At 36.0% G+C, this 22,637-nt stretch overlaps 1 protein-coding gene across 1 annotated transcript in view; it reads left to right on the top strand.

Annotated features, from left to right (window-relative positions):
* LOC131545827 (phosphatidylethanolamine-binding protein 4) overlaps window positions 1-16,211 on the top strand; it is a 126,757-nt gene extending 110,546 nt beyond the window's left edge. Inside the window, exons 6-7 of the mRNA XM_058784987.1 lie at window positions 88-204; window positions 15,982-16,211. Of these exons, the coding sequence (XP_058640970.1) occupies window positions 88-204; window positions 15,982-16,073 (209 nt within the window). The 3' untranslated portion in view covers window positions 16,074-16,211. The remainder of the gene's footprint in view (window positions 1-87; window positions 205-15,981) is intronic.
* The last annotated feature ends 6,426 nt before the right edge of the window (window positions 16,212-22,637 follow it).

Below are 22,637 nucleotides of genomic sequence, written 5' to 3'. Positions count from 1 at the left end.
ATTTGAAAATAGATTCCAGTAGGTGACAATTAAATGAATACTCTGTAGGAGCTCTAAAAGAGATTTGTGCTTGTTTTTCGTCTTTAGCATACACCCGTCCCACTCCACCCCAAGGCACTGGACTCCACCGCTACCAGTTTCTTATATTTGAGCAGCCTGAAGGCCAGAGCCTGTCCCTCAGCCCACAGGAGAACAGCTCACGGGGTAATCACACACACACACACACACACACACACACACACACACACACACACACATACACTGGGGTTATGCATTTTAAAGTGATAGTTCACCCAAAAAGTATTGGGTCATTTACTCACCCTCAAGTCATTCAGACATTTCTTTCTATAGTAATACACAAAAACGATATCCGAATTTTATCATGCTTTTTTGGAGCTTGACAGCCAGATGACTTCATTTTATGGAAAGTAGCAGCATGAACATTGTGCTAAATTTCTGCTTTTGTGTTCAGAAGAAAAAAAAAGTTCACATAGGTTTAGATTTTTGGGTGACCTATCCCTTTAATACTTGAAATACATGTCTAAAATGCACACACACACACACACACACACACAAACACTTGCATACTGTGTGATCGCCTATTTTTGATATTCCTGAAAATATCGGTCTTGCCATTCAGCATAGCTTGTAATTAACATCTCGACATGAAATGACAAATACCACAGAGCAAGACATTGACATTTCCCTCTAATTTATATTTTATGTAATTGCTCTGTAATTTAACATTTATATTTGAATGATTGATCACATAAAAGAGGTGAAGTGCAAATAATACTGAAGACTAAATACACACACGAATATATTCTTAACTGTTACATTTCTGCACATCACAGACTATTATTATTATATGTGTCATACTGCTTTTCACAAAAAAATCACACTTCTCACACTTACAGAGACTGTGACCTGCTTTAGTGACTGACATAATCAAGTGATTCTTCTCTTGTAATACGGTACATGATGACCATATCCTGATGACAGCAAACATCTCGCTGCAAAAACAGCAAATTACATTAAGTCACATTTGTCAAATGACACTATTTGTCACATTCAGTACTTGTACCAGCCACTACTTGAACTAGTTTTCTTTATTACTAATTAAGTTTTTCCATTGGTCTCTGTACCTACTGAAAGGTTCTGTAGGTTTCAGCTGCCTATGTGGCTTCCTGTACAGATGGCCTTATGCATTATAGGAAGTGTTTGATCTTTGAGGGCCAAGACAGTTTCCAAAGCTTATCGTACTTAAGTGAGACAATTTAATCAGGGAAATGTAAATTCATTTGGTGTGTCTGCTTTAGGAACTGTGTTTCAGTGTGTATCCAGCCGCATACACCTGCCTTTCTATCATGAGAACAATTTCTTCATGAGTATAAGCTTTCTTATGGAAGCATGTTTCCGCCATTGGATGGATGGATGGATGGATGGATGGATAGACGGATAGATAGACAGACAGACAGACAGACAGATAGATAGATAGATGGATAGATGGATAGATGGATAGTTGGATAGATAGATAGATAGATAGATAGATAGATAGATAGATAGATAGATAGATAGATAGATAGATAGATAGATAGATAGATAGATAGATAGATAGATAGATAAATCAATTTATCAATAAGTTAACTGCCAGAATTTATTTAAAAATACTGACTTTTCTTTTTAGAAAAAGTCAGAATTTACATCTCTTTTTCTTGTAATCCAGTTTTGTTTTGTTTTTTTGTCCTGAGCAAAAAGTTTGAATTGTGAGATATTAACTTGCAATTGTGAGGAAAAAAGTCAGAATTGTGACAAAAAAATTGCAAGATGTAAATTTATAATTGTGAGAAAAAAAGTCACAAATGCGAGACATAAACTGAATTCTGAGGGTCAAAATTGCAAATATCTTATACTTCAGACATTTTCTTCTTGCAATACTTAGGAAAAAACCTTAGAATTATGAAAAAAAAAAAGTCTGAATTGAATTTGACAAAGCATTACGCAGCAGAAATACAAACTAATTTATCGATAGAAATTTGCAAAACACAGATTCGCTTGTAAGAGATGACTTTTTTGACTTTTGCTTCTTTTATAGCAGAGAAAGTGGAGAGGACAGAAAATGATTTGTAAAGAAAGCATAAACATTGTAAGATGGAATTGAACTTGTTTTGCTCACATGAGCACTGAAGCTCCATGTGTTTGTGCACATGCTAAGTGCTAGGCCATTTTGTTTTATGGCCGTTTGGCCTTTATTACACATAGTATCTCTAACGGGATCAGGACACAATGCAGACTGGAAGTCATCCTAATATGACAAGAAGAGTCTTGACTCAAAGCACTGGCCTCTTTAAAATGTTGTTTTATTAAGAGTCATTTGTAGTATTACATTATTTAAAACTAAAATACGCAAACAAATAATGATTTTTGTCCAGCTCTTGTTCTAATCCCGTCTGAAATCACATCTGACTTTGCCAAAACATATATTGTTATCTTGATGCCTAATTTGATTTCCTAATCATTTTCTCATTAGTATTTTTCATTGGCTCTGATCAGGCCAAAATGATGTCATCAGCGGACCCCTCCAGTCATTTCCTGTGAGTCTATTGTATTCTGATCAAATTGCTGCAACAGTCTTTTTGTATCAGCCCTAAAAAGTTAAATCAGAAGATATTACAATCCCTCTTCATGCATACTGCATACTAACAATAATACTACTCCTTTGTTTTTGTCTGCAATCTACCAGAGATGATATAATTAATCTTTTTTTTTTTTTGTCATTGAGTAGAAGGACTTCTGTGTGATGTCAAAATAAATGTTCAATTTTAATGTTTGCAGAAAATATGAATGGTTCTAAACTTGTGGGTGGTTGCTAGGCTGTTCTGGAAGGCAGTTCCTTACTGGCTCAAGTCAAAAGAGTTGTGGCTTCTTTAAACAAGTTTTAATTTTCGTCTGCTAGGCAAAAATATCACCTGATTGCTTAAAATAACACACCTTCTCAAACAAGCCACATGAGTCATGTTCATAGCACAAATACAGATTATTTAAACTTGATATAGTTAACCCTGGGTCATTCTAAATTGTCATCCATAGGTAAATTATGAGCAGTGTGAAACATGAAGCAAAAACCCTCTTGTTTCACATTTCACCTTTCAAGCTTTACACTGCGATTTGGTACGATTGCGTTCACATCAGCTGTGAACCGTACCGGAGTTCACATGAACCGTACCCCAGACCACCCTTTTTAAGTGGACTCGGGTACGGTTCGCAGGTGCGCACCCGAGTTCGTAAGACAGCGTTCACATCATCCAAACGAACCGAACTCTGATGTCAATCAAACCCGGGTGCGCACCAGAAGTGCTAGTGTGAAAGCACCCTTAAAGAGGTTGCCAATATTTACTAAACCATGGACTAGTTTTGACTCTTGCTGCTGATTTGAAGACATGTAAAGAAGAATCAGAAAAAACAATCAGTTGTGGAACTATATTCAAGTCAGTCATAAAGTGCTGGAAATTAAATCTCAGTAGATTACACACGTTGTTGGTCCTTGAAATGGATCTCTCTGTGAACGTGTGCTGTCTGTGGAGGCTTGGCCAGGCATGCTTCCAGAATTAAATCACTGCACTGGACAAAAACTCCAGTGGTGAGTGAATTCTGACCAACTAAAAGACCTCTGATTGGCCATTGTGTTTAAGAAATCAATGGATATGTCTGTGATTGGCTACATTGCTCAACACTGCAAAAACATATTGTAAAAACTAATTTTTGATGCTCTCCAGAGCACAAACACAAATACGCACTGGATAGTTCGCCAGATCTTTAATTATGGGTGCTTTTGCTTTCGTTTAAGGGTATTTAGGTAGGTAGTTGTTAAGTTTAGGTAAAGGATCTAAAATATGGTCATGCAGAATAAGGCATTAATATGTGCTAATAAACAGCCAATATGCTAGAAATATGCATGCTACTAAGCAACTAATTAATACTGAGAACTGGTCCCTAAACTAAAGTGATACACTGTAAAAAATAAATAAATAAGTTGCTGCCTTAAATTTTCAAGTACAATCAACTTAGCTGTTTAAGTCATTTCAACTTAAATTACATTAAACATGCTTAAAAATGAGTTGAACCTTGGACAACTTATAAAATAAAGTTAAAAATTGCTTAACTTATTTTGAGGAGTTAAAGTAATGTAAAAACACATGTTGTCATAACTTATTGGTCATATCATTTTTTACAGTGTACCCTAATATTTCATTGTTCATTAATGTGAAGCTGCTTTGGAACAATCTGTAATTTATAAAGCGCTATATAAATAAATGTCTAGTAAACCGAAGCTTGCATGAACAAACTCCACTAATAACCGAGCGCATCTGCGTCCATGTGGTGGTCCCGTCTACATAACGTGTGTTTGATTTGTGTGTGGCCCCATCTCTCATGTTCTGCTGACATTCATTGACTAATTGATCTAATTGGAGGGTTTGGAGCATTTGACTGTGGGTGTGGAGACATCTAATGATCATTTTCCACTTCCCCGACTCTTCGCTCGACACACAGCGCTCTAATGGTGATTCTCCATTTCCCCTGACACTGAGCTCAACTCAATTTCAGCCCGGGCTTTGATCTTCAAGCATACAGGGAGAGGTGCGCTTCATGCCTGCCATTCGGCCTCGACTGTGTGTGTGTGTGTGTGTGGGTAGGAAGAGAAATGTGGGTCACGCAAAGGACAGTGACAGCTGGTTGTTACACAATTGGCGATGGGTGGCATGCGGGCGGCAGTGGGCATGAGAGATGTGTGTTGGTGGGGAATCCCCACGCCTCCTCTGCGTCCCGTATCCTTCTCAATAGCCATCTCGGTGCCAGGGGTTTCACAGGCCACGGGTCAAGCCAAGCGGAGGTGGCAAATGGGCACGTAGGGCCTGGTGTCCTGAGCTGCCAGCTGGCACGCCGGCGTCTGTTCACACACACGTTTACATGCTGGCCTTCAGACTCAAACACAGGGCGTACAACCCACTGCTTTGTACTCTCCCTAAACACCCCCCCACCCACACTCACTCACTCACTCACGCTGCCCACACACACACACACACACACACACGCTGGGATATTTTTACTGTCTCTCGCAGCGTTGAGTGTGTGGGAGCCCTGCTTTCATTCAGATGCTTTACCTGTGACACACAAGTTGTGAATTGAAAGATTATGAACTCTTTGTTGAAGTATTTTGTGCTATTATTTTAAAATGACTCACAGCTGTTCATTTTGAAGTGTCATGGTATAATAATTGTTTAAAAATAAGTCTACTTACTGTACATGTGAAGAAGAGCTAAAGTAATGTTTATTTTTGTTTAGTTTTAGTTTAGTTTACTATTGTTGTTTTGAATAGTGTTGGGGGTAACGCATTACAAGTAATGCGAGTTATGTAATCAGACTACTTTTTTCAAGTAACACATTACCAAGAAATTATCTTAAGTTACTTTTTAAAATAATTAACACCAGTTACTTCTTTTCCCATTTATTGATTGACAGCTCTCCTGTCCTCATGTTGAGAGAAATCGAGATTAAGATGTTACTGTAGTTCTAGAATAAATGTGAATCTCACTTGCAAAAAAACAAAATAACAAAACTGATTCAATATTTATCAAAATAAATAAAAACAAAATGTTTAATAATTGGAATAATTGGAATTAGCATACTGTAATAATTAAATGTTAAATAACACAAATATATGAATTTAATCTCATTTTATTATTTTATTAATCCAATTTTACTATTTATTTATTTTTTATTGCTGAAGTGTGCTGAACTTTCTTCTTCTGTGTTCTACTGTACAGATGTGAATTTACTTTTCCTTCAGCCTGAAGCTTATTCATTTCACTTTTGGTGTGAAAGGGCTTTTACATTTGCCAAAAAAATTGATTTTTTTACATTAAAAACAAACAAGCAAGCCCTGCCCAGATTTAAAAAGTAACGCAAAAGTAGCGCAACACATTACTTTCCATAAAATGTAACAAAGTAACGTAATTAGTTACTTTTTTTAGGGAGTAACACAATATTGTAATGCATTACTTTTAAAAATAACTTTCCCCTGGTTTTGAATAAATATGAACCTAAATAAATAAAGGAGATTAATATCTGCCTCAATCTGTTCAGTTTTCTTTGGCATTTTAAATAAATAAATAAATGCATAAGATTAAACCATTTTATATATGCCTCTGTGTGTTTTCCTATCACTGTTTTGCATTCTTTTTCTTAGTTTAAATTCCTAGTTTAAAGTCCTGTGGTGTGGCAAATTAATGTTCAGAGAACAAATGTTTAACACATTCTCTTAATTAATATGACATTATTAAAAATATAAAGTAATTAGATATTAAAATGCTAAAAACAGGGTTATTATAGTTAACTAAAACTAATAGTGAAAATAAAACCATAAAAATTGGTAACAAATTAATGATTTTTATATTAATTTATATATTATATTAATTTTAATAAAATTAAAATGTTATTATTTATTTGATTTTATTGAAGCATATTTTAAAGACACCTAATAAAAAAAATGGGAATGTAATTTTAAATATTTTAAACACACACACACACACACACACACACACACACACACACATGCCTGAAAATGAAAACCTGTTTGAATTGTTACACTCAGATAAACATCATTTACTATTCTTAATAATTGTTTTCCCTCGTGGGGACTGTAGCAGGCCAGTCCCCACAATGTCAAAAATGTATATATCAAGCTATCCTGCCTTAATATCATTGCAAAATTCTAAATATTGTTGGATATCGTAAATATCCAGCTCCCAGTGAGAATTACTTAAAGTCAACGCAGAAAAGTGTCTGTATGTCCACATACTTCATGAACTCTGTGCCTTTGCACTTCATCAGTGAGGTTATATATAAATCACAGTTGCAGCTGAGCATCATAGGCTAAGACAATGAGAGCCGAATGAAAGTCAAGCACTGGTCTTTGAAGTGTGAGTACTTCAAACGAGAGAAGTCAGTCTGCAATCAGTGCAGCACATCTCAGAGTCAGCACTTCTCTGCTGCTGCACAGATCATGCCTACTCACACTGACTCAGATCTGTTCAGACAGGAGGACTGGGAGACTGAGAACATAGCTGCGCAATGGGCAATTCCTATGTATTGTATGCATGAAAATGTGAAAAGACATTCAAACCTCATTGGCTGTGTTGATGTAACTTTGCGTCTTCTAAGTTCATTTCAGGTGACAAGTATCACACAGTGTGGGAGAGAATGTTACTTTTAAAAGTAACATGATAGATCACTGCGGAACACCTAATATGTACTGTTCAAACGTTTGTTTTGGGGGTTTTACCTTTATTCAACAAGAATGCATTAAAGTGCTCAAACACAACAGTAAAGAAAATTTACAACGTTAATAAATGCTACTCTTTTGGATTTTCTAATCAAAGAAACCACATAAAAATTGAGCACGGTTTCCAGAAAAATATTATGCAGCACAACTGTTGACAGCACAACATTGATAATAATAATCAAAATGTTTCCTGAGCAGGAAATCAGCACATTAGAATGATTTCTGAAGAATCATGTGACACTGAAGACTGGAGTAATGATGCTGAAAATTCAGCTTTGATCACAGTAATAAATTACATTTTAAAATATACTCAAACAGAAACCAGTTATTTTAAATTTGAATTATATTTCACAATATTACTGTTTTTACAGTATTTTTAATCAAATGAATGTAGCCTTGGTGAACTGATTGATTGTAGGCCTCATTGATCTGAGCTTATACACCTCGGTTTTTAAGTGAAAACAAGAGTTTGTGGGTAATTTTAACAATGTTCACTACAATCAGGCCTACAGTCAGCCAGATTTAATCCAATAAGAAATTTAAACCAATATTTCTTAATAATATAGCATTATGAGAAATTTCTAAGCAATTTTTGTAGGCCAGTCATTTGTGACAAGGAAGTCTAACAAGATAGGAAAAAATGCCCCTCATTGACCCCCCCATTTGACCATTGAGTTTTGATGTGTATATCTAGTCATAAAAGTGTGATTCTGTCCTAGAAGTCCCACAGAGATGAGATATGTAACTTTAACTGGACGTTTGGCTAATTAATTACCATTTTCCTCCTTTGCTCAGTTCTACAGGACACATGCGCTTTCATCAAGACTCCTGAGAGAAACCGCCTCATAGTCCACTTGAACAGAAATGTGTGAGCTCAGCACTGGTTACTGGGCTGTAATTGAAGCCATTAGCAGCACTGCAGTGTAGTAATGGACCCACATGAGTCTTCCTCCCACTAACTGATTCAGTCATTAATCAAAACCTCCTTGACCAGGGTGCCACGCAGCTTCACCATACAGTCCAACAGCACCTGCCACGCCACACACGACCTGTGCATGCGGGTTTCCCGTTTATTTCTTATTCATTCGGTGAAAATAAAGCAAGCTGTTGGAAAGAGCATTAGCCCCTTCTGGTAGATGCTGTAACTACACCACAAAACATCTTTTCTCTTTGACAGCCATTCAAAAACAGTTTCTCAAAAGAAACAAGTATGTATTGAATGATGGAAATTAGTAGTGTAAGGGGCCATTCACACAGAACGTTTTTTCATTCCAATGTGCTACTTTTCCATTGTTTTTCTATGTAAAGACACGCTTGATGGACGTGCATGTCTCGCATCTTTTGCAGCGCCTCGCACATGAGTCCCGCGTTTTTAAGATGCTGTGTCAAGTTAAAAGAATTTCAGCTGTTACACGCAGTGCCACTCATCAATGTCAGTTCCAAATCAGTGGACCAATCAGAAGAACTCTGAGACGGGGCAAGTGTTGCAAGCTTCTGGTTACAGTAGCAAGTTGGCATGACAATTGTTTTATTTGACGGCAACATGGCGGAGGAGGCCCTCATCGTTATTGCATCACATCTCAAAAGCACGTCTAGAGACCCTTGCGTTCTACGCTGCTCTTTTTTAAAAACCATTTCTGAGCGCTGCGTCTAAAACGTTTTTTAGACGCAAAATGCGTTCTGTGTGAATGGCCCCTAAGACTAAAATAACAAATGTTTTAGGTTCAAAAAGCCTTGACTACTGTAAAAAGTAAAAAAAAAAAAAAATTAAAGTTAAAGATTATTTTGTGTACATTTCAGTGTTTCTACTAATTTCACGTTTTAATTCAACATGTGCCTGTTTCTTTATAATTAATTGTGAAATTTACTAGCAGTTTGAGTGAAAATTGTTTACACAAATTTTTCTTCAGTGTAATATTATAATTAGGCTATAAAATGCTACACAAGTGCAGAATATAGTCTTTTTCATTTGACAGCTTTCTTGTATGGAGATTGATGAGGAGTGACGATGAGAGTCGGCAGTGCTGGAGTGGATTGCTACCGTTATTCATTTTTGACAAATCTCTGTATACATTAGCATTAGCTCTGTATACATTAGCAAGAACTCCTGAATATTTTCTCACAAATGCACACAGACAGACACCTCCTGCAAGCATGTTAGTATTACAGACTTCAGATTCAGTAAAACCCACACCAGATATACCACAATATCTTTATTTCAGCCCCCAATACAAAACACACACACACACACACACTTTAAAAGAAGTGTCTTATGTTGCATTTAATCAAAAATACAGTAAAAACAGTAATATTGTGGAATGTTACTACAAATTTTAACCACAAAAATAATCCCTGAACTAAACTTCAAAACTGGGGGTTGCAGTGATGCAACCCAGGACTTCAGAACTATATAATTCAGAATTCCAGACTAGAACTATATAATTGGCATTATATTACACACTATACAGCCACTTACTATTAAAAAGTCTGCCCAATGTCAAAGCAGTTCTTATTCCTTTGGTGAAAATAAAGCAAGCTGTTGAAAATAGCATTAGCCCCTGCTGGTAAATGCTGTAAATACACTATAGAACATATTTACCCTTTGAGTCGTTCAAAAACAGTTTCCATGAAGTCACAAATATATTTAGTGGTTACTAAATATAGATTTTCCAATAAAAAATTACTAAAATACTTAAATTATTATTATTTTATTTAAAATTAATTAATATTGCATTAATCTTATAGTGAAGAAAAAAATGAAAATATGCTGAAAATGACTCACCATCAGGCCATCAAAGATGTAGGTGAGTTTGTTTTTTCATCAGGTTTGGAGAAATGTAGCATTATATAACTTGCTCACCAATGGATCCTCTGCAGTGAATGGGTGCCGTCAGAATGAGGGCCCAAACAGCTGATAAAAACATCACAATGATCCACAAGTAATCCACACCAACACAGAACATCAATTAACATCTTGTGAAGCAAAAAGCTGTGTGTTGGTAAGAAACAAATCCATCATTAAGACATTTTTAACTTACTAAAATACTAGTCCATAATACATAATATTGCTACCTCCAGTCTCATCTAAATCAGGAGAGAAATATGCACAGATCAAGCACCTTTTACAAGTAAAACATTCCAAAACGGTTTTAAACATATAGGTTGGTGAATTTTGATTTGAGAAGACCCTTAATCGTGGATTTGTTTCTTACAAATATGCAGCTTTTCACTCATTAACTGATGGACCGGAGTGGTGTGTATTACTTGTGGATTATTGTGATGTTTTCATCAGGTGTTTGGACTCTCATTCTGATGGCACCCATTCATTGCAGAGGATCCATTGGTGAACAAGAGATGTAATTTCTGCAAATCTGTTACAATGATGAAACAAACTCATCTTGAATGGCCTTAGGGTGAGTACATTTTTAGCCAATAAAATTTTTAGGTGAACTACTCCTTTAATGCTGTCCAGCCGCATTGTCAACAGTGCATACCTTACGTGTGCCTCACGAAACACAAAGATATCTTACCAAGCTTACAGACTGCGTTTCCTGTATTGCACAAATCAAAAGACAGACAAGAAAGGGTGGAGTCAAGCGGAGGAAGAAAGTGCCGCATCACTCCCCACTTCCTATCTCTGTTTTCCATGAGTCGACAGATTGAGGAATGGAAAGAGACTAAATTAACCCAAACACACAAAGAGGCGCGCTATATTTAGAGCGTTTGTAAATCAACACGCTAGCCAACACTCCCCGCCCCCTTGACTCCATGATGACATCGAGCGAGAGCTGTCAACAACCTGTTACCAATACCAACAGAGGCCAGAGGACGAAACTGATGGGCTATTTCCCCAGTTAACCACAGCTTACATCGGGGCTTCCCCGCCAGCCTATTTTTGAGTCCTGAATAAACTGTGAGCTGTATACATTGAATGATGTCTCAATTTTTATAGCAGCACATAAACAGGTCAACCAAACACTTGCCTTCTCGCTGGATTGAACTGATGTCACGTTGTCGTAATCCAGGCATAGTTTAGTTGTGACTCACTGGTTGTGATTCAGTCCAGTTGGTGGAGACTCGTACTCCTGATCTAGATCTGTCTGCATTAGTGATGTTTGCTACCGCTGCCATACGATTGCTCATACGTAGGGATAGTATGAACTATTTCTTACGGTAAATCAGCTGTGTTGTTGAAAAGTTCGCTAATTCTCTTAAAAACAATCTGACTTTTCACCTTTCAAATGATAAAACGGGGGAAGAAATTCCATAGACTTACAATGAACACGTAATGTCTCGAGTGAGTATAAGAAACAGTTTCTGGTCCCCATTGACAGTTATAGTATTTTTTTTTTCATACTCACCTACAAACAAATAAATGTCACATGATTATGTTTTACAAAATATTTTATTTCAGTTTTTCTCCTTGTTTGGTCTTGGCGGAATAGATCTTCTATGTTGCTGCGGCAGAGCAAGTACCTAGACTTGTTCCTGCTAATACATCCACAGACATGCTGCTGTGAGCATGTAGAAGTACTGCTGCTGAACATATAACATATATGAAATAACCCCCATATATAGCATACATGAAATCACCCAGTAGCAGATCTATACAGGTGGAGCTGGGGAGGTGGAGGGTTTCTGAAGTGCGCTGCAACTGCTACAGTAAGCACTAGCCAAGTTTTTGAATGTTGAGCAGCAAGCTCATTGGCTGCTTATGCGAAAAGAAACCAATCAGCTGTGCCATTGTGAATGATGATGTGAATATATCACATTGGGTTAGAGTTTTGTGACAGAACATGTATGTATTTGACCATTGCATTGCTTTTTTCCATTGTTGTGTATTAAAATGTTTAAAATGTGACTAGACATGCCTTCTGGAATACTGTTGCATAAGCAAATATTTTTTTTATTTTTGTACTTTTTAGTGTTGTTATTGGGGGGAAAAAAAAACATTTAAAAAAGCCTCAGGCCTCATAGCCTCAGGCTCCTCTGCATGAGGACTGTTGATTATGTGTTACATCTGATGATGAGTGTCTGCTAGTGGCCAGGTACAGGTGTGTGTGTGTGTGTGTGTGTGTGTGTGTGTGTGTGTGTGATGCCCTGGCTGTAGTGGGGTCAAACAGGGTGTCGTGATCTGCAGAGGCGGAACATTATCTCCTCATGTTCTCAGGTGCAGAGGCCTAAAGGTCACATGACCTCATAATGCCAGGTCACTTTACTCCATTTCTAACACTCAATTAGAGAAAAACTTGACATCTTCACACACACCACACACAAGTCGCATGCACACACACCTCTCTATCTCACAATCAGCACTTACATCAGTTTCTATTAGTTATGCACAAATCTTCACTGAACAAATCTTAAAGGGATTTGAAACCTGTATGATTTTCTTTCTTGTGCAGAACACACACACAAAAACACTGGAGTAATGATGCTGAAAATTTAGCTTTGATCACAGGAATACATTACATTTTAAAATATATTCAAATAGAAAGCAGTTATTTTGAAGAGTAAAAATATTTCAAAATATTAGTACTTTTTGTGTATTTTGGATCAAATACATGCAGGCTTGGTGAGCAGAAAAGAATTCTTTAAAAACATCTGAAGTCTTACTTATAGCCTATATATCTTATATTAAACAAAACTGTATAATAGTTTACATTTACATTAAATGCAGTTAGTTCAACTTAAGAGTGTTTTTGACCCACTTAAGTAGGATCTCTATGAAATTTAATAATTATATTACCTCTGACTAAATATTCATTCATTCATTCATTCGTTATTTATTTATTTATTTATTATCACTACTATTTATTAAATTACACCATTTTTATATATAATGGTTATGGTTATATAATATGGTTAAAGTGTAACTGCTGAATGTACTGATGAGCATTTGTGATAAACTAAATTATTAAAAACTAATTATAAAAAATTTGTACAGTATGCCTAAAAGCTTAATAAAATTTTACATTTTAATTTGAGATTATTATACTTAATTAGCCTTTTATCTCATTAATATTATTGTATCTGCAAGTACAGATTTTTTTTTAAATATACTTTTAAACTACACTACAAGTGAACATTGAAGATTTTAAAGGGACAGTACACTCAAAAATTATGATTTACTCGCCCTCAAGTTGTTCCAAACCTGGAGTTTTTTTTTTTTTTTTGTACTGAACACACACATGAAAAGTTATATTTTGAAGAATGTGGGTAACCAAACAGTTGCTGGTCCCCACTGACTTCCTTTTTTCCATACTATGGAAATCAACGGCTACCAAGAATTGTGTGCTTACCAGTAATATTCACGATGTTCTTTTATGTTCAACAGAAGAAACTCATACAGGTTTGGAACAACTTCAAAGTGAGTTCATGATGACAGATTTTTCATTTTCACATGAACCATCCCTTTAAGCACACTTCTTTTTCACAAGTGCAAGGCAGCCAACTTGTGGTCACGAGTTTAATTCCTAGGGAACAAACTTGCTAAAGTGTATATACTGTACCTTGACATTGCTTTGGCTAAAAGCGTCTGCCTAAATGCATAAATGTAATGTTAGATGCGTATAGTTGTTCATAGACAGTGTCTGGTGAGCTATAAAGCCGCAAGAAGCAGTGGAAAGCAACTATGACATTTTCCTTTAAAATCACACTTGCAAACTCTCACACCCACTTGCATTCAAACATACAAACAAGCACACACACACACACACACACACACACACACACACAGAGAGAGTCACATTTGATCTTTCCAGGATGTGGTGCACTGTGCTGTGTGCACGGACGGGGTTTCCCTCCTCACCACTACAGCATTTCCGCCTCGGGCCGCGTGTTTGTCTGTGCACACAGCTAGCGGAAGAAATTGCAATTTTAAATGGGCATTGTTGCTGCTTTGCTTTTGTTCTGCAATATACTTTTGATTGGTTGGAGGGACAAAGTGTTGTTTTATTTATTTATTTGTCTGTTTTACAAATATCTCTAAATATCTCATAGACTTCGTCTAGTTTTATAAAGATTTTAGCAGTTGCAGTTTGTTTGATATACACAGAAGAACAATTAAAGAGCCTCCAAATTCAGAACTTTACATTTTCAGTCTTGGACCCAGCTTGTTGGCGCTTTATTCCAAATGTGATTTCACATTTGCTTTTAGGAATGTGGTTATTGCCGGAATTGGAGAAGTGATATTGTCATAGCAGCCGGAGTTACGTCTGGTATTTATCTGGTTGTCCTGCCAAAACGCTCTCTCTCATGTTGCCACCTCCAGCACTGTGACAGGCTGTGTGTTTTATTTAGAGATGAGACGCTCGCAATGATTCACAGCCCACCAAGGCACTGAGACACGTGCACCATTACAAGATTCTCCATTAAACACGTTCAGTTACCGTTTGTAACGACTACATTGAAATGCTTAGCCGGAGAAGCTCAGTCACGGGAAAACTCATGAAAAGTACAGATAATAGTGAAAGGGACGCAGGTTGTTACACATGATGCAGATGACAGTGGGTTGAATTTTGTGACAAAACCCTGCATCAGTATAAATGCTATTACAGTGCCAAACACTTTTCATGTTGTTTCTTTATCTTGTGGGGGGAAAAATAATAATACATTTAGCTGCATTTACATTTATGCTTTTGACAGGTGCTTTTAATCGACAGCGAATGGCATTGTATTCAAGGTACGAATTTGATCAGTTCATGCTTTCCCTGGGAATCAAACCCATGAGCTCAGAGTTGCTAGCACCATGCTCTACTTTTGAGCTACAGGAAGGCTGCCTGACACATTATTATATTACATTTATTTCTTTGTAATATTGATTTGATTTATTTTGTTGTTTATTGATTTATGTACAGCAATAAAGAAACAAATAAGTAATAATAACTATAATAACAAAATCGAATAATGATGATAATAATAACTTTTGTTTATTTATTTATTTAATTTATAGCAATGAACAAATAAATAAATAATAGCAAACATCTGGCACAAAATATTTTATTTATTTAATCACATTTATCTATCTATCTATTTGTTTGTTTGTTTATTCATTCATTCATTCATTTATTTTTTTATGTACAGCAATAAAGGAACAAAACAGTAATAAACCAACAATAACAAAATATAATAATGTTTATTTATTTATTTGTTTTTCTTCAGCAATAAAGAAATAACAGTAGCAATATAAAACTAAATAATAGTAATTTTAGTGATTTATTTATGTACAGTACATCGATAAATAAAAAACAATAGCAATATTAAAAAACCAAACTAATAATAATAATAATAACTTATTGATTTATTTTATATAACAATAAATTAATAAATATACATATTATAGAAATAATAATCAAATATAATGGTAATATTTATGTATGTATGCCTTTATTTATTTATTTATTTATTTATTTACCTCTTTTTTTTCATCTTGTGGCACATATGTTTGAAAGAACTCATTAAATATTTAATGAGCACATATTTTTTCCTGTGTTGTATTTTCTCATTGATATAGAGTGTTGGAGTGGGTCATATAGAAAGGTTGTTGTTATTTTCATGTAGCCAGTTTATGTTACAGTGGGACAGAAGCATACAGTCACACACAAGAGCAATGAAAGGCTTTGTTGTTGGTTTTCTAGGTAACTGGGATCCGCAGGCATTTGTTGAGAGGTTTGGTCTGGCTAGACCAGTGGCTTCACTTCAGCTCCTCACCCAAAACCACAAGGACTAGGACACCTCCAGCCTGCTGCTCAACATTGACCTCTGGCCTTCACACACACTATGGCTCATTTTTGTCCCAAATCTGATATTATATCAAGAATTAATGTATTTAGGCACATTAATATTTAAGTGAATATTAACCTAATAAAAGATGAATTGTGTTGTTTCCTCATGTCTGAATTGTAACTTGTAGGAATGTGTTTGCACATGTTCATAAAAATCTAAATAAAGGTAATAGTCATATCATGACTCCTTTTTCTGAATGTGAGCAGCATGTTTATAAAATGTTGTAAATATTAATGGGAAAGAAAACAACTATCCCACAAAGTGTATTTTAGGAATTTCTCCCACACTCCAGCTCTGTTCCAAAACCTACTGTAGTGTGCAGCCTTGCTGTCAGCTGCCTACATAGAGAACCGCCATCATAACCATGGAACCTCCGAAATGGAGCGCTCCACAAAAAACAAACAAACAAAAAATGGACCTTTATGTGCATGACAACTGGGACAATTTTGTACCTTATTTACTATTAAAAGGTACTTAAAAGTTAAGAGTTAAATAATTGTACATGCCAATACACAAATATTTTCATAACAACATGGCTTTCTGGAATGAAGAAAATGATCGATATGATTGATATTCAAAATGGTAAGCAAGAGTTAGTTTTGGTTGTCATTTTTTAAGTGACAAATATAGACTACTGGCACCTGCTGGTCTGGAGAGTTATTTTCTCTCACACACTGTTAGCATGTTCAAGTGTAACTTTTTGGCCAAGCCAAGAGGAGACTGGTTTTCCTTTGCTGTAAACAAAACTTGGTTCTCGCGGGACTAGCATATTCTCTCCAGAGCTTATGCTAAGTCTACATCCTTCGTCATCCGCTAGAGTGCCACTTTCTTGTGAACGTGCATACGAACGTTAGCAGAAGCTAGAGATTATGGTTTATAAAGTTCTTACAAAAACACATCACTTCGCTTCAGGAGGCCTTTATTAACCACCCGGATCCATGTGGAGCACTTTTTATGATGGATGGATGCACTTTTTTTGGACTTGAAAATCTCAACCACCATTAACTGCCATTATAAAGCTTGGAAGAGCCAGGACATTTTAATATAACTCTGAATGTATTTCTCTGAAAGAAGAAAAAGTCATATACACCTAGGATTGGCTTGAGCATGAGCAAATCATTAGATCGTTTTCATTTTTGGGGGGGTTAACTATGCCTTTAATTGTCCAATTTGTGCTTTGTTTTTGTCGAATAATGTGCTCCTCAAGTGATTCCAGCAGTTTGATGGTAGCATGTTGCTAAGCTAATGAAGTGATACTTCTATAACCATAACAATATGTGGTACAAACAATTATTGGTTAAAATAATTAAATTTAGATAATTAATTAAATATATTTATAATCTGCATTTTCTACTCATCCACCATGTTGGATGGAGTTTTTGCAGTGTATTCTGCGATTGGCTTTTCCCTCGAAGGACATGTGATGCAAGCTTTGGTTAAAATGAGGAAACAACGTCCAGCCTTCAAACTTTCAGAACAGCCTTTATGTAGACAATGCAACTATAATGCCTTAAAACGCCATCTAGGTGGGCAGCTCAACAGATTTTAAGACAGAACTCAATACTTCCAGATCACAAAGACAAGATACAATCAAATCACGTGTACACACACTCACACATACCACTATGGCTGCTCATCGGCATATTATCCCACGGCCTGCCTGCCTGATTCTCCCTGAAATGGACAGACTATTTCCCTGGCTTTCTTACATAATCCACCCTCACTTACAAACCGCCATAGTGTTGCATTCCTGTTTTCTTGGCAGCGAGAGCAGGCCGGACTCTTCCAGACAGCTCAATACCACACAAACCAGCAGTAATGCTGTTTGCTCTCTCTGGCCGCTCTGAGGTCAGACATGCACTGGAGGTCGAACATGATGACTTCATGCCAATTTGCAGGCCGCATGTGAAAGATCGAGACAGATGAACAATAAAAGATGGACAGAAACAAAGGTGTGAAAGTAGCTTCAGCGCTGTCACACTTTAGAAAGAGTGTGTGGAAAGAGTCAAACTGGAGGCAGGAAGTACGTCAGGGCCAATAGAGGAAGTAAAGGGGGGTGAGGGTGTCGAGGCCACAAATCAGCCGGAAGCCGCAGTGGAATTACGACCAGAATACTCTCCGAGTGTTACTTCGGGACAGACAGAAGGGGCACGGGTTCATGCCGAGCCTTTTTTTTTTTTTTTTTTATTATTGTGGTTTTACTTATGCGCACGTTCACAATAAAAGGAAAAGAGACGTTTTGTAAATTCACCTCTCTGGGTTTCTCAGACAAGCAGGTTTTGTCTCGCCTGAGTAACGCTTAGTTTATATTGGGCAAAGCATTTTCATAGAGCGCTATTTCTGAGCCAGGCTTATGTAATAATTATAGACATGCAAAACAAAGGCAGACGATTCCGCAAAAACTATCTTAACTTAAATTTATCTCAGACATATATTTACAATAGCACAGCAATTGCAGTACTATAACATGCATCCTACATACTGTACAGTAATATATGGTTCAGAACGTGTTTATCTAAATTTTGTATATTAATTCATATACCAAGAGTGACACTTAATAATTATAATAATTGCAATAATAATTATACAAATTGATTGAAATACATGTGTGTTTGTGTGTGTTTCAATAATAATAATTATAATAATACAAATTAATAAAATATATTCTAAAATATTTATGTTCCAAAAGGAGGAGTATAAAAGGAAATGTAATAGTAAAGTAGTAGTAGTAGTAATACTAATAATGAAGTTTAGCTAATGCTGAGAGAAAAATATTATTAATTTATTTATTGTGGCATTTACCGAATTATTATTATTATTATTATTATTAACAACTGTATATTATTAATAAATGTACTGTTTTTTCTTCTGTTACAGAATCATATGATTGTTGTTGATTTTGCTGCAATTATTTATTAATTTTATTTTAGAATTAATTTATAGCGTGTAATCCCACTTCGCTTGTTACAGAATTTATTTGTAAAAGTAATAGTTCATTAATAAGGTAGTGAGCCATATGTTACTGTATGCAATGTTCAAATCACACAAACTATTAATTGTTGTATTGTGCATCATAATACATGATTACAATGCATTGCATAGCTGTATTGTGTGAAGTCTGTAACCGATTCAAAATGTCTATAGCATGTAATCCCTCTCCGCTTCACTCCGGGGTGTGTGAGGCTGGGTCACAAAAGCTCCTCTCTGGAAGAAAAGAAAAAAACTATCGGCTTCACTTGAGCATTTCTGTCTCAGAGGACAGTTTGATATCAATACACCAGATGTCTGGAAAAAAGGGCCGGGATTTAGGGAAGGTACTTTGATGTGGATATGATCAATGTAAGTTAGTGGTTTAATTGAGCAGGCAATAGTGTCTCATCTAACACACATATACACACACACGCTCTGGCACACTCTCACATGCATTCATACTTTCACAGACGGGCAGATCATTTATCTCACATACCCCGACCTCGAGCACCACACACACACACACACACACACACACACACACACGCAGGGCTTCTGCAGGTCTTTGTGCCTCGGCTGGTTAAGCCAGTCTTTGGTGAATCTCACCATGTCCCCTGCATGAACTCAGCAGAGCATTGATCAGTTTGTCCTGTTTGCATTTGTTTATTTTCTCAGAATTCAGTGATCACACACACACATACCAAAACCAAGCTCAATTGCTCAAGCTTCTCAAGGATCGGCAGAACAGAAAGGTCAGAGATGCTGCACTAGCCAAATAAGTAAATACTTTCTGATTAATTAATACTTTTAAAGGTCAACAGGTAGTGAAAGTAGATCAGCCATGAGATATGTCTTGTTACGCATAGGCTAAAAGTCAGATTATGAAGGTTAAAGGTTCTTAGGGTAATTTGATCTTTTTTATTTATTAACTGATTACTACACATATAGTTTTCCTACATATATATACACAAGTTTTAACAGTATATTACTGTATTTATCATATATAGATTACTAAATATATATTTGATTGCATTTTAGTGCAATCTTTCTGGGACGCATAGCAAACTGTCAAGTAAGATGTAATATATCGAAACTCAAAGTTATTAAATACTGATAAAGATCAAGAGAAAAAAGATTAAATGTGCATTTTTAGACTAATCTGAACTGCAGACATTACTAAAATAAAAAAATAAAATAAACAAGGGTTTGCCCATACTTCATATAAGGCTCAAATGGTTTTAATTAAAGACAATATATATATATATATATATATATATATATATATATATATATATATATATATATATATATATATACTAGGGGTGGCACGGTACACAGATGTCACGGTTCGATATGATTTTGGTACAACAGGGGGACATTTTTTTTACTATGCTCGGTTTCTTTTAATTTTTTTTTCAACAGACAGTAGTACTAATTACTATTTTTTCCACCTAGATGTGAAAATACTAAATATTATTACATTATGTTAGCCTATATATAAAATCTGCAGTACATATATATACATACAAGGAATAAATTCTTGAAATATATTTGATTTAGTTTACAGATGAACAAGGGGGAAAAAAAACAGTGCGACACGTAACAGCCAATGCTGAGTTTCAGTTCATTTTTGTGACACGCTTAATTTGTTCACAAAAAGGAAACTCAAATGGCAGAAAGCGACATCCTATTTGTTTTCTTTTTTTCTTTTTTCTTTTTTTCCATTGTGAGTGTACACAAATAAAAGCAGACCTTTATACAGTGCTGCATTATTAATAAGACAATAAGTGTTTAAAGAATTAAACATTTGAAGTGATCGCGCTGGAGCGCACACACACACACGTTTGTTTTTGTGAAAAGTGGAGACATCCCATAGGCGTAATGGTTTTTATACTGTACAAACTGTATGTGCTATTGCCCTACATCTAACCCTACACCTAACCCTACCCCTTACAGGAAACTTTGTGCTATTTCAGATTTTCAATACACTCCAATCTGTGTGATTTATAAGCGTTTTGAAAAGTGGGGACATGGGGTAATCTCCTGAAAAGTCACCTTCTCCTTGTAATACCTATGTCATACCCTTGTCATTATACAAATTTATGTCCTCATTTGTCACAAAAATGCACGCGCGCACACACACACACACACACACACACACACACATCAGTTCCAGCATTGCTAACTTGACAGCACAGTTGGTACTTTATCAAAATAAAATACAGTGAACCAAACATCAGTGTGCCTCTGTGTCACCGCTGGAACGCGACTGAAGTACAAAGCCTATCATTTACATAATAAATAATAGTTTCGCATTCAGATACGTTACATCGCAAATATGGAAATATTACGGAATATCTGGATTTGTGCCGAATGAGAGAGGTAGGATACACGAACACAAAGCTCCATTTCACAAACAGTTGAGTGCACAAGCCTTTAAAGTATTTAAAATGGGGGGAAATATCATTATGAAATTAATGTTTTTCTCTAATACACATTGGACAGAATCCAGAATCACTCCAGACCCTTTAGATTCCCAGCTCCATGTTGGTGCTTCTTCTCTTCAGTTCACTCATTTTCTACAGGGTTCAGGCCAGAGGACTGGAATGGCCAGCAGAAGCTTGGTTTTGTGCTCAGTGACCCATTTTTGTGTTGTTTTTAAGGTTTGTTTTTGGATTATTGTACGGTTGGAAGATCCAAACATGGCCCGCTATAAGATTTCTAACAGAGTCAGTCACTTATTGATTTTTTTATCTGTTGGTATTTGATAGAATCAATGATGCCGTGTGTCTACACAAGATGTCCAGGACCTCCAGCAGAAATATAGGCCCACAATATCAAAAATACAGCAGTATATTTCATTGTACACATGGGGTACTTTTTATCCCTGTGTTCACCAAACCCATCTTGAGTGTTTGCTGCTAAAAAGCAAAATTTTTAGTTACATCTGTCCATAGAAGCCAGTCCCATTTGAAGTTCCAGTTGTTTGTTTTTTGGTGAAACCATTTTCTTTTCTTGATTTTTTTCTTGAAACCCTCCCAAACAACATATGGTGATGTAGGTACTGTTTGATTTTTTTTTTTTTTTTTTTTGATTGAATGTTTTCTGACCCCAAATCTCAAACTTTTTCTGCAATTCTCCAGCTTTGGTCCTTGGAGAGTCTTGAAACTCTCCTTCTCAGCGTGCATTAGGACGATATAGACACGTCCTCTTCCATGCAGATTCATAACATTTTATGTTGATTGGAAATTCTTGCCCTGATGATGGAAATGGGAATTTTCGCTGCTCTAGCTCTTTTCTTAAAGCCACTTCACTAATTTGTGAAGCTCAATTATCTTTTGCTGCACATCAGAAATATATTATTTGTTTTTTCTCATTGTGATGGATGATTAAGGAAATTTGGCCTTTGTTTTGTTTTCCCTCCTATTTATATTTCTGTGAAACAGGAAGCCATGGCTGGATAATTCCATGTTCATAATCACGCTGGTGTGCTCAAATTTGTGAATATGAATGGGAATATACTTCAGATATATTTTAC

The sequence above is a fragment of the Onychostoma macrolepis genome, chromosome 08 (assembly GCF_012432095.1).
Source record: "Onychostoma macrolepis isolate SWU-2019 chromosome 08, ASM1243209v1, whole genome shotgun sequence".
NCBI lineage: Eukaryota > Metazoa > Chordata > Actinopteri > Cypriniformes > Cyprinidae > Onychostoma > Onychostoma macrolepis.
This window is presented reverse-complemented; position numbering and strand designations above follow the sequence as displayed.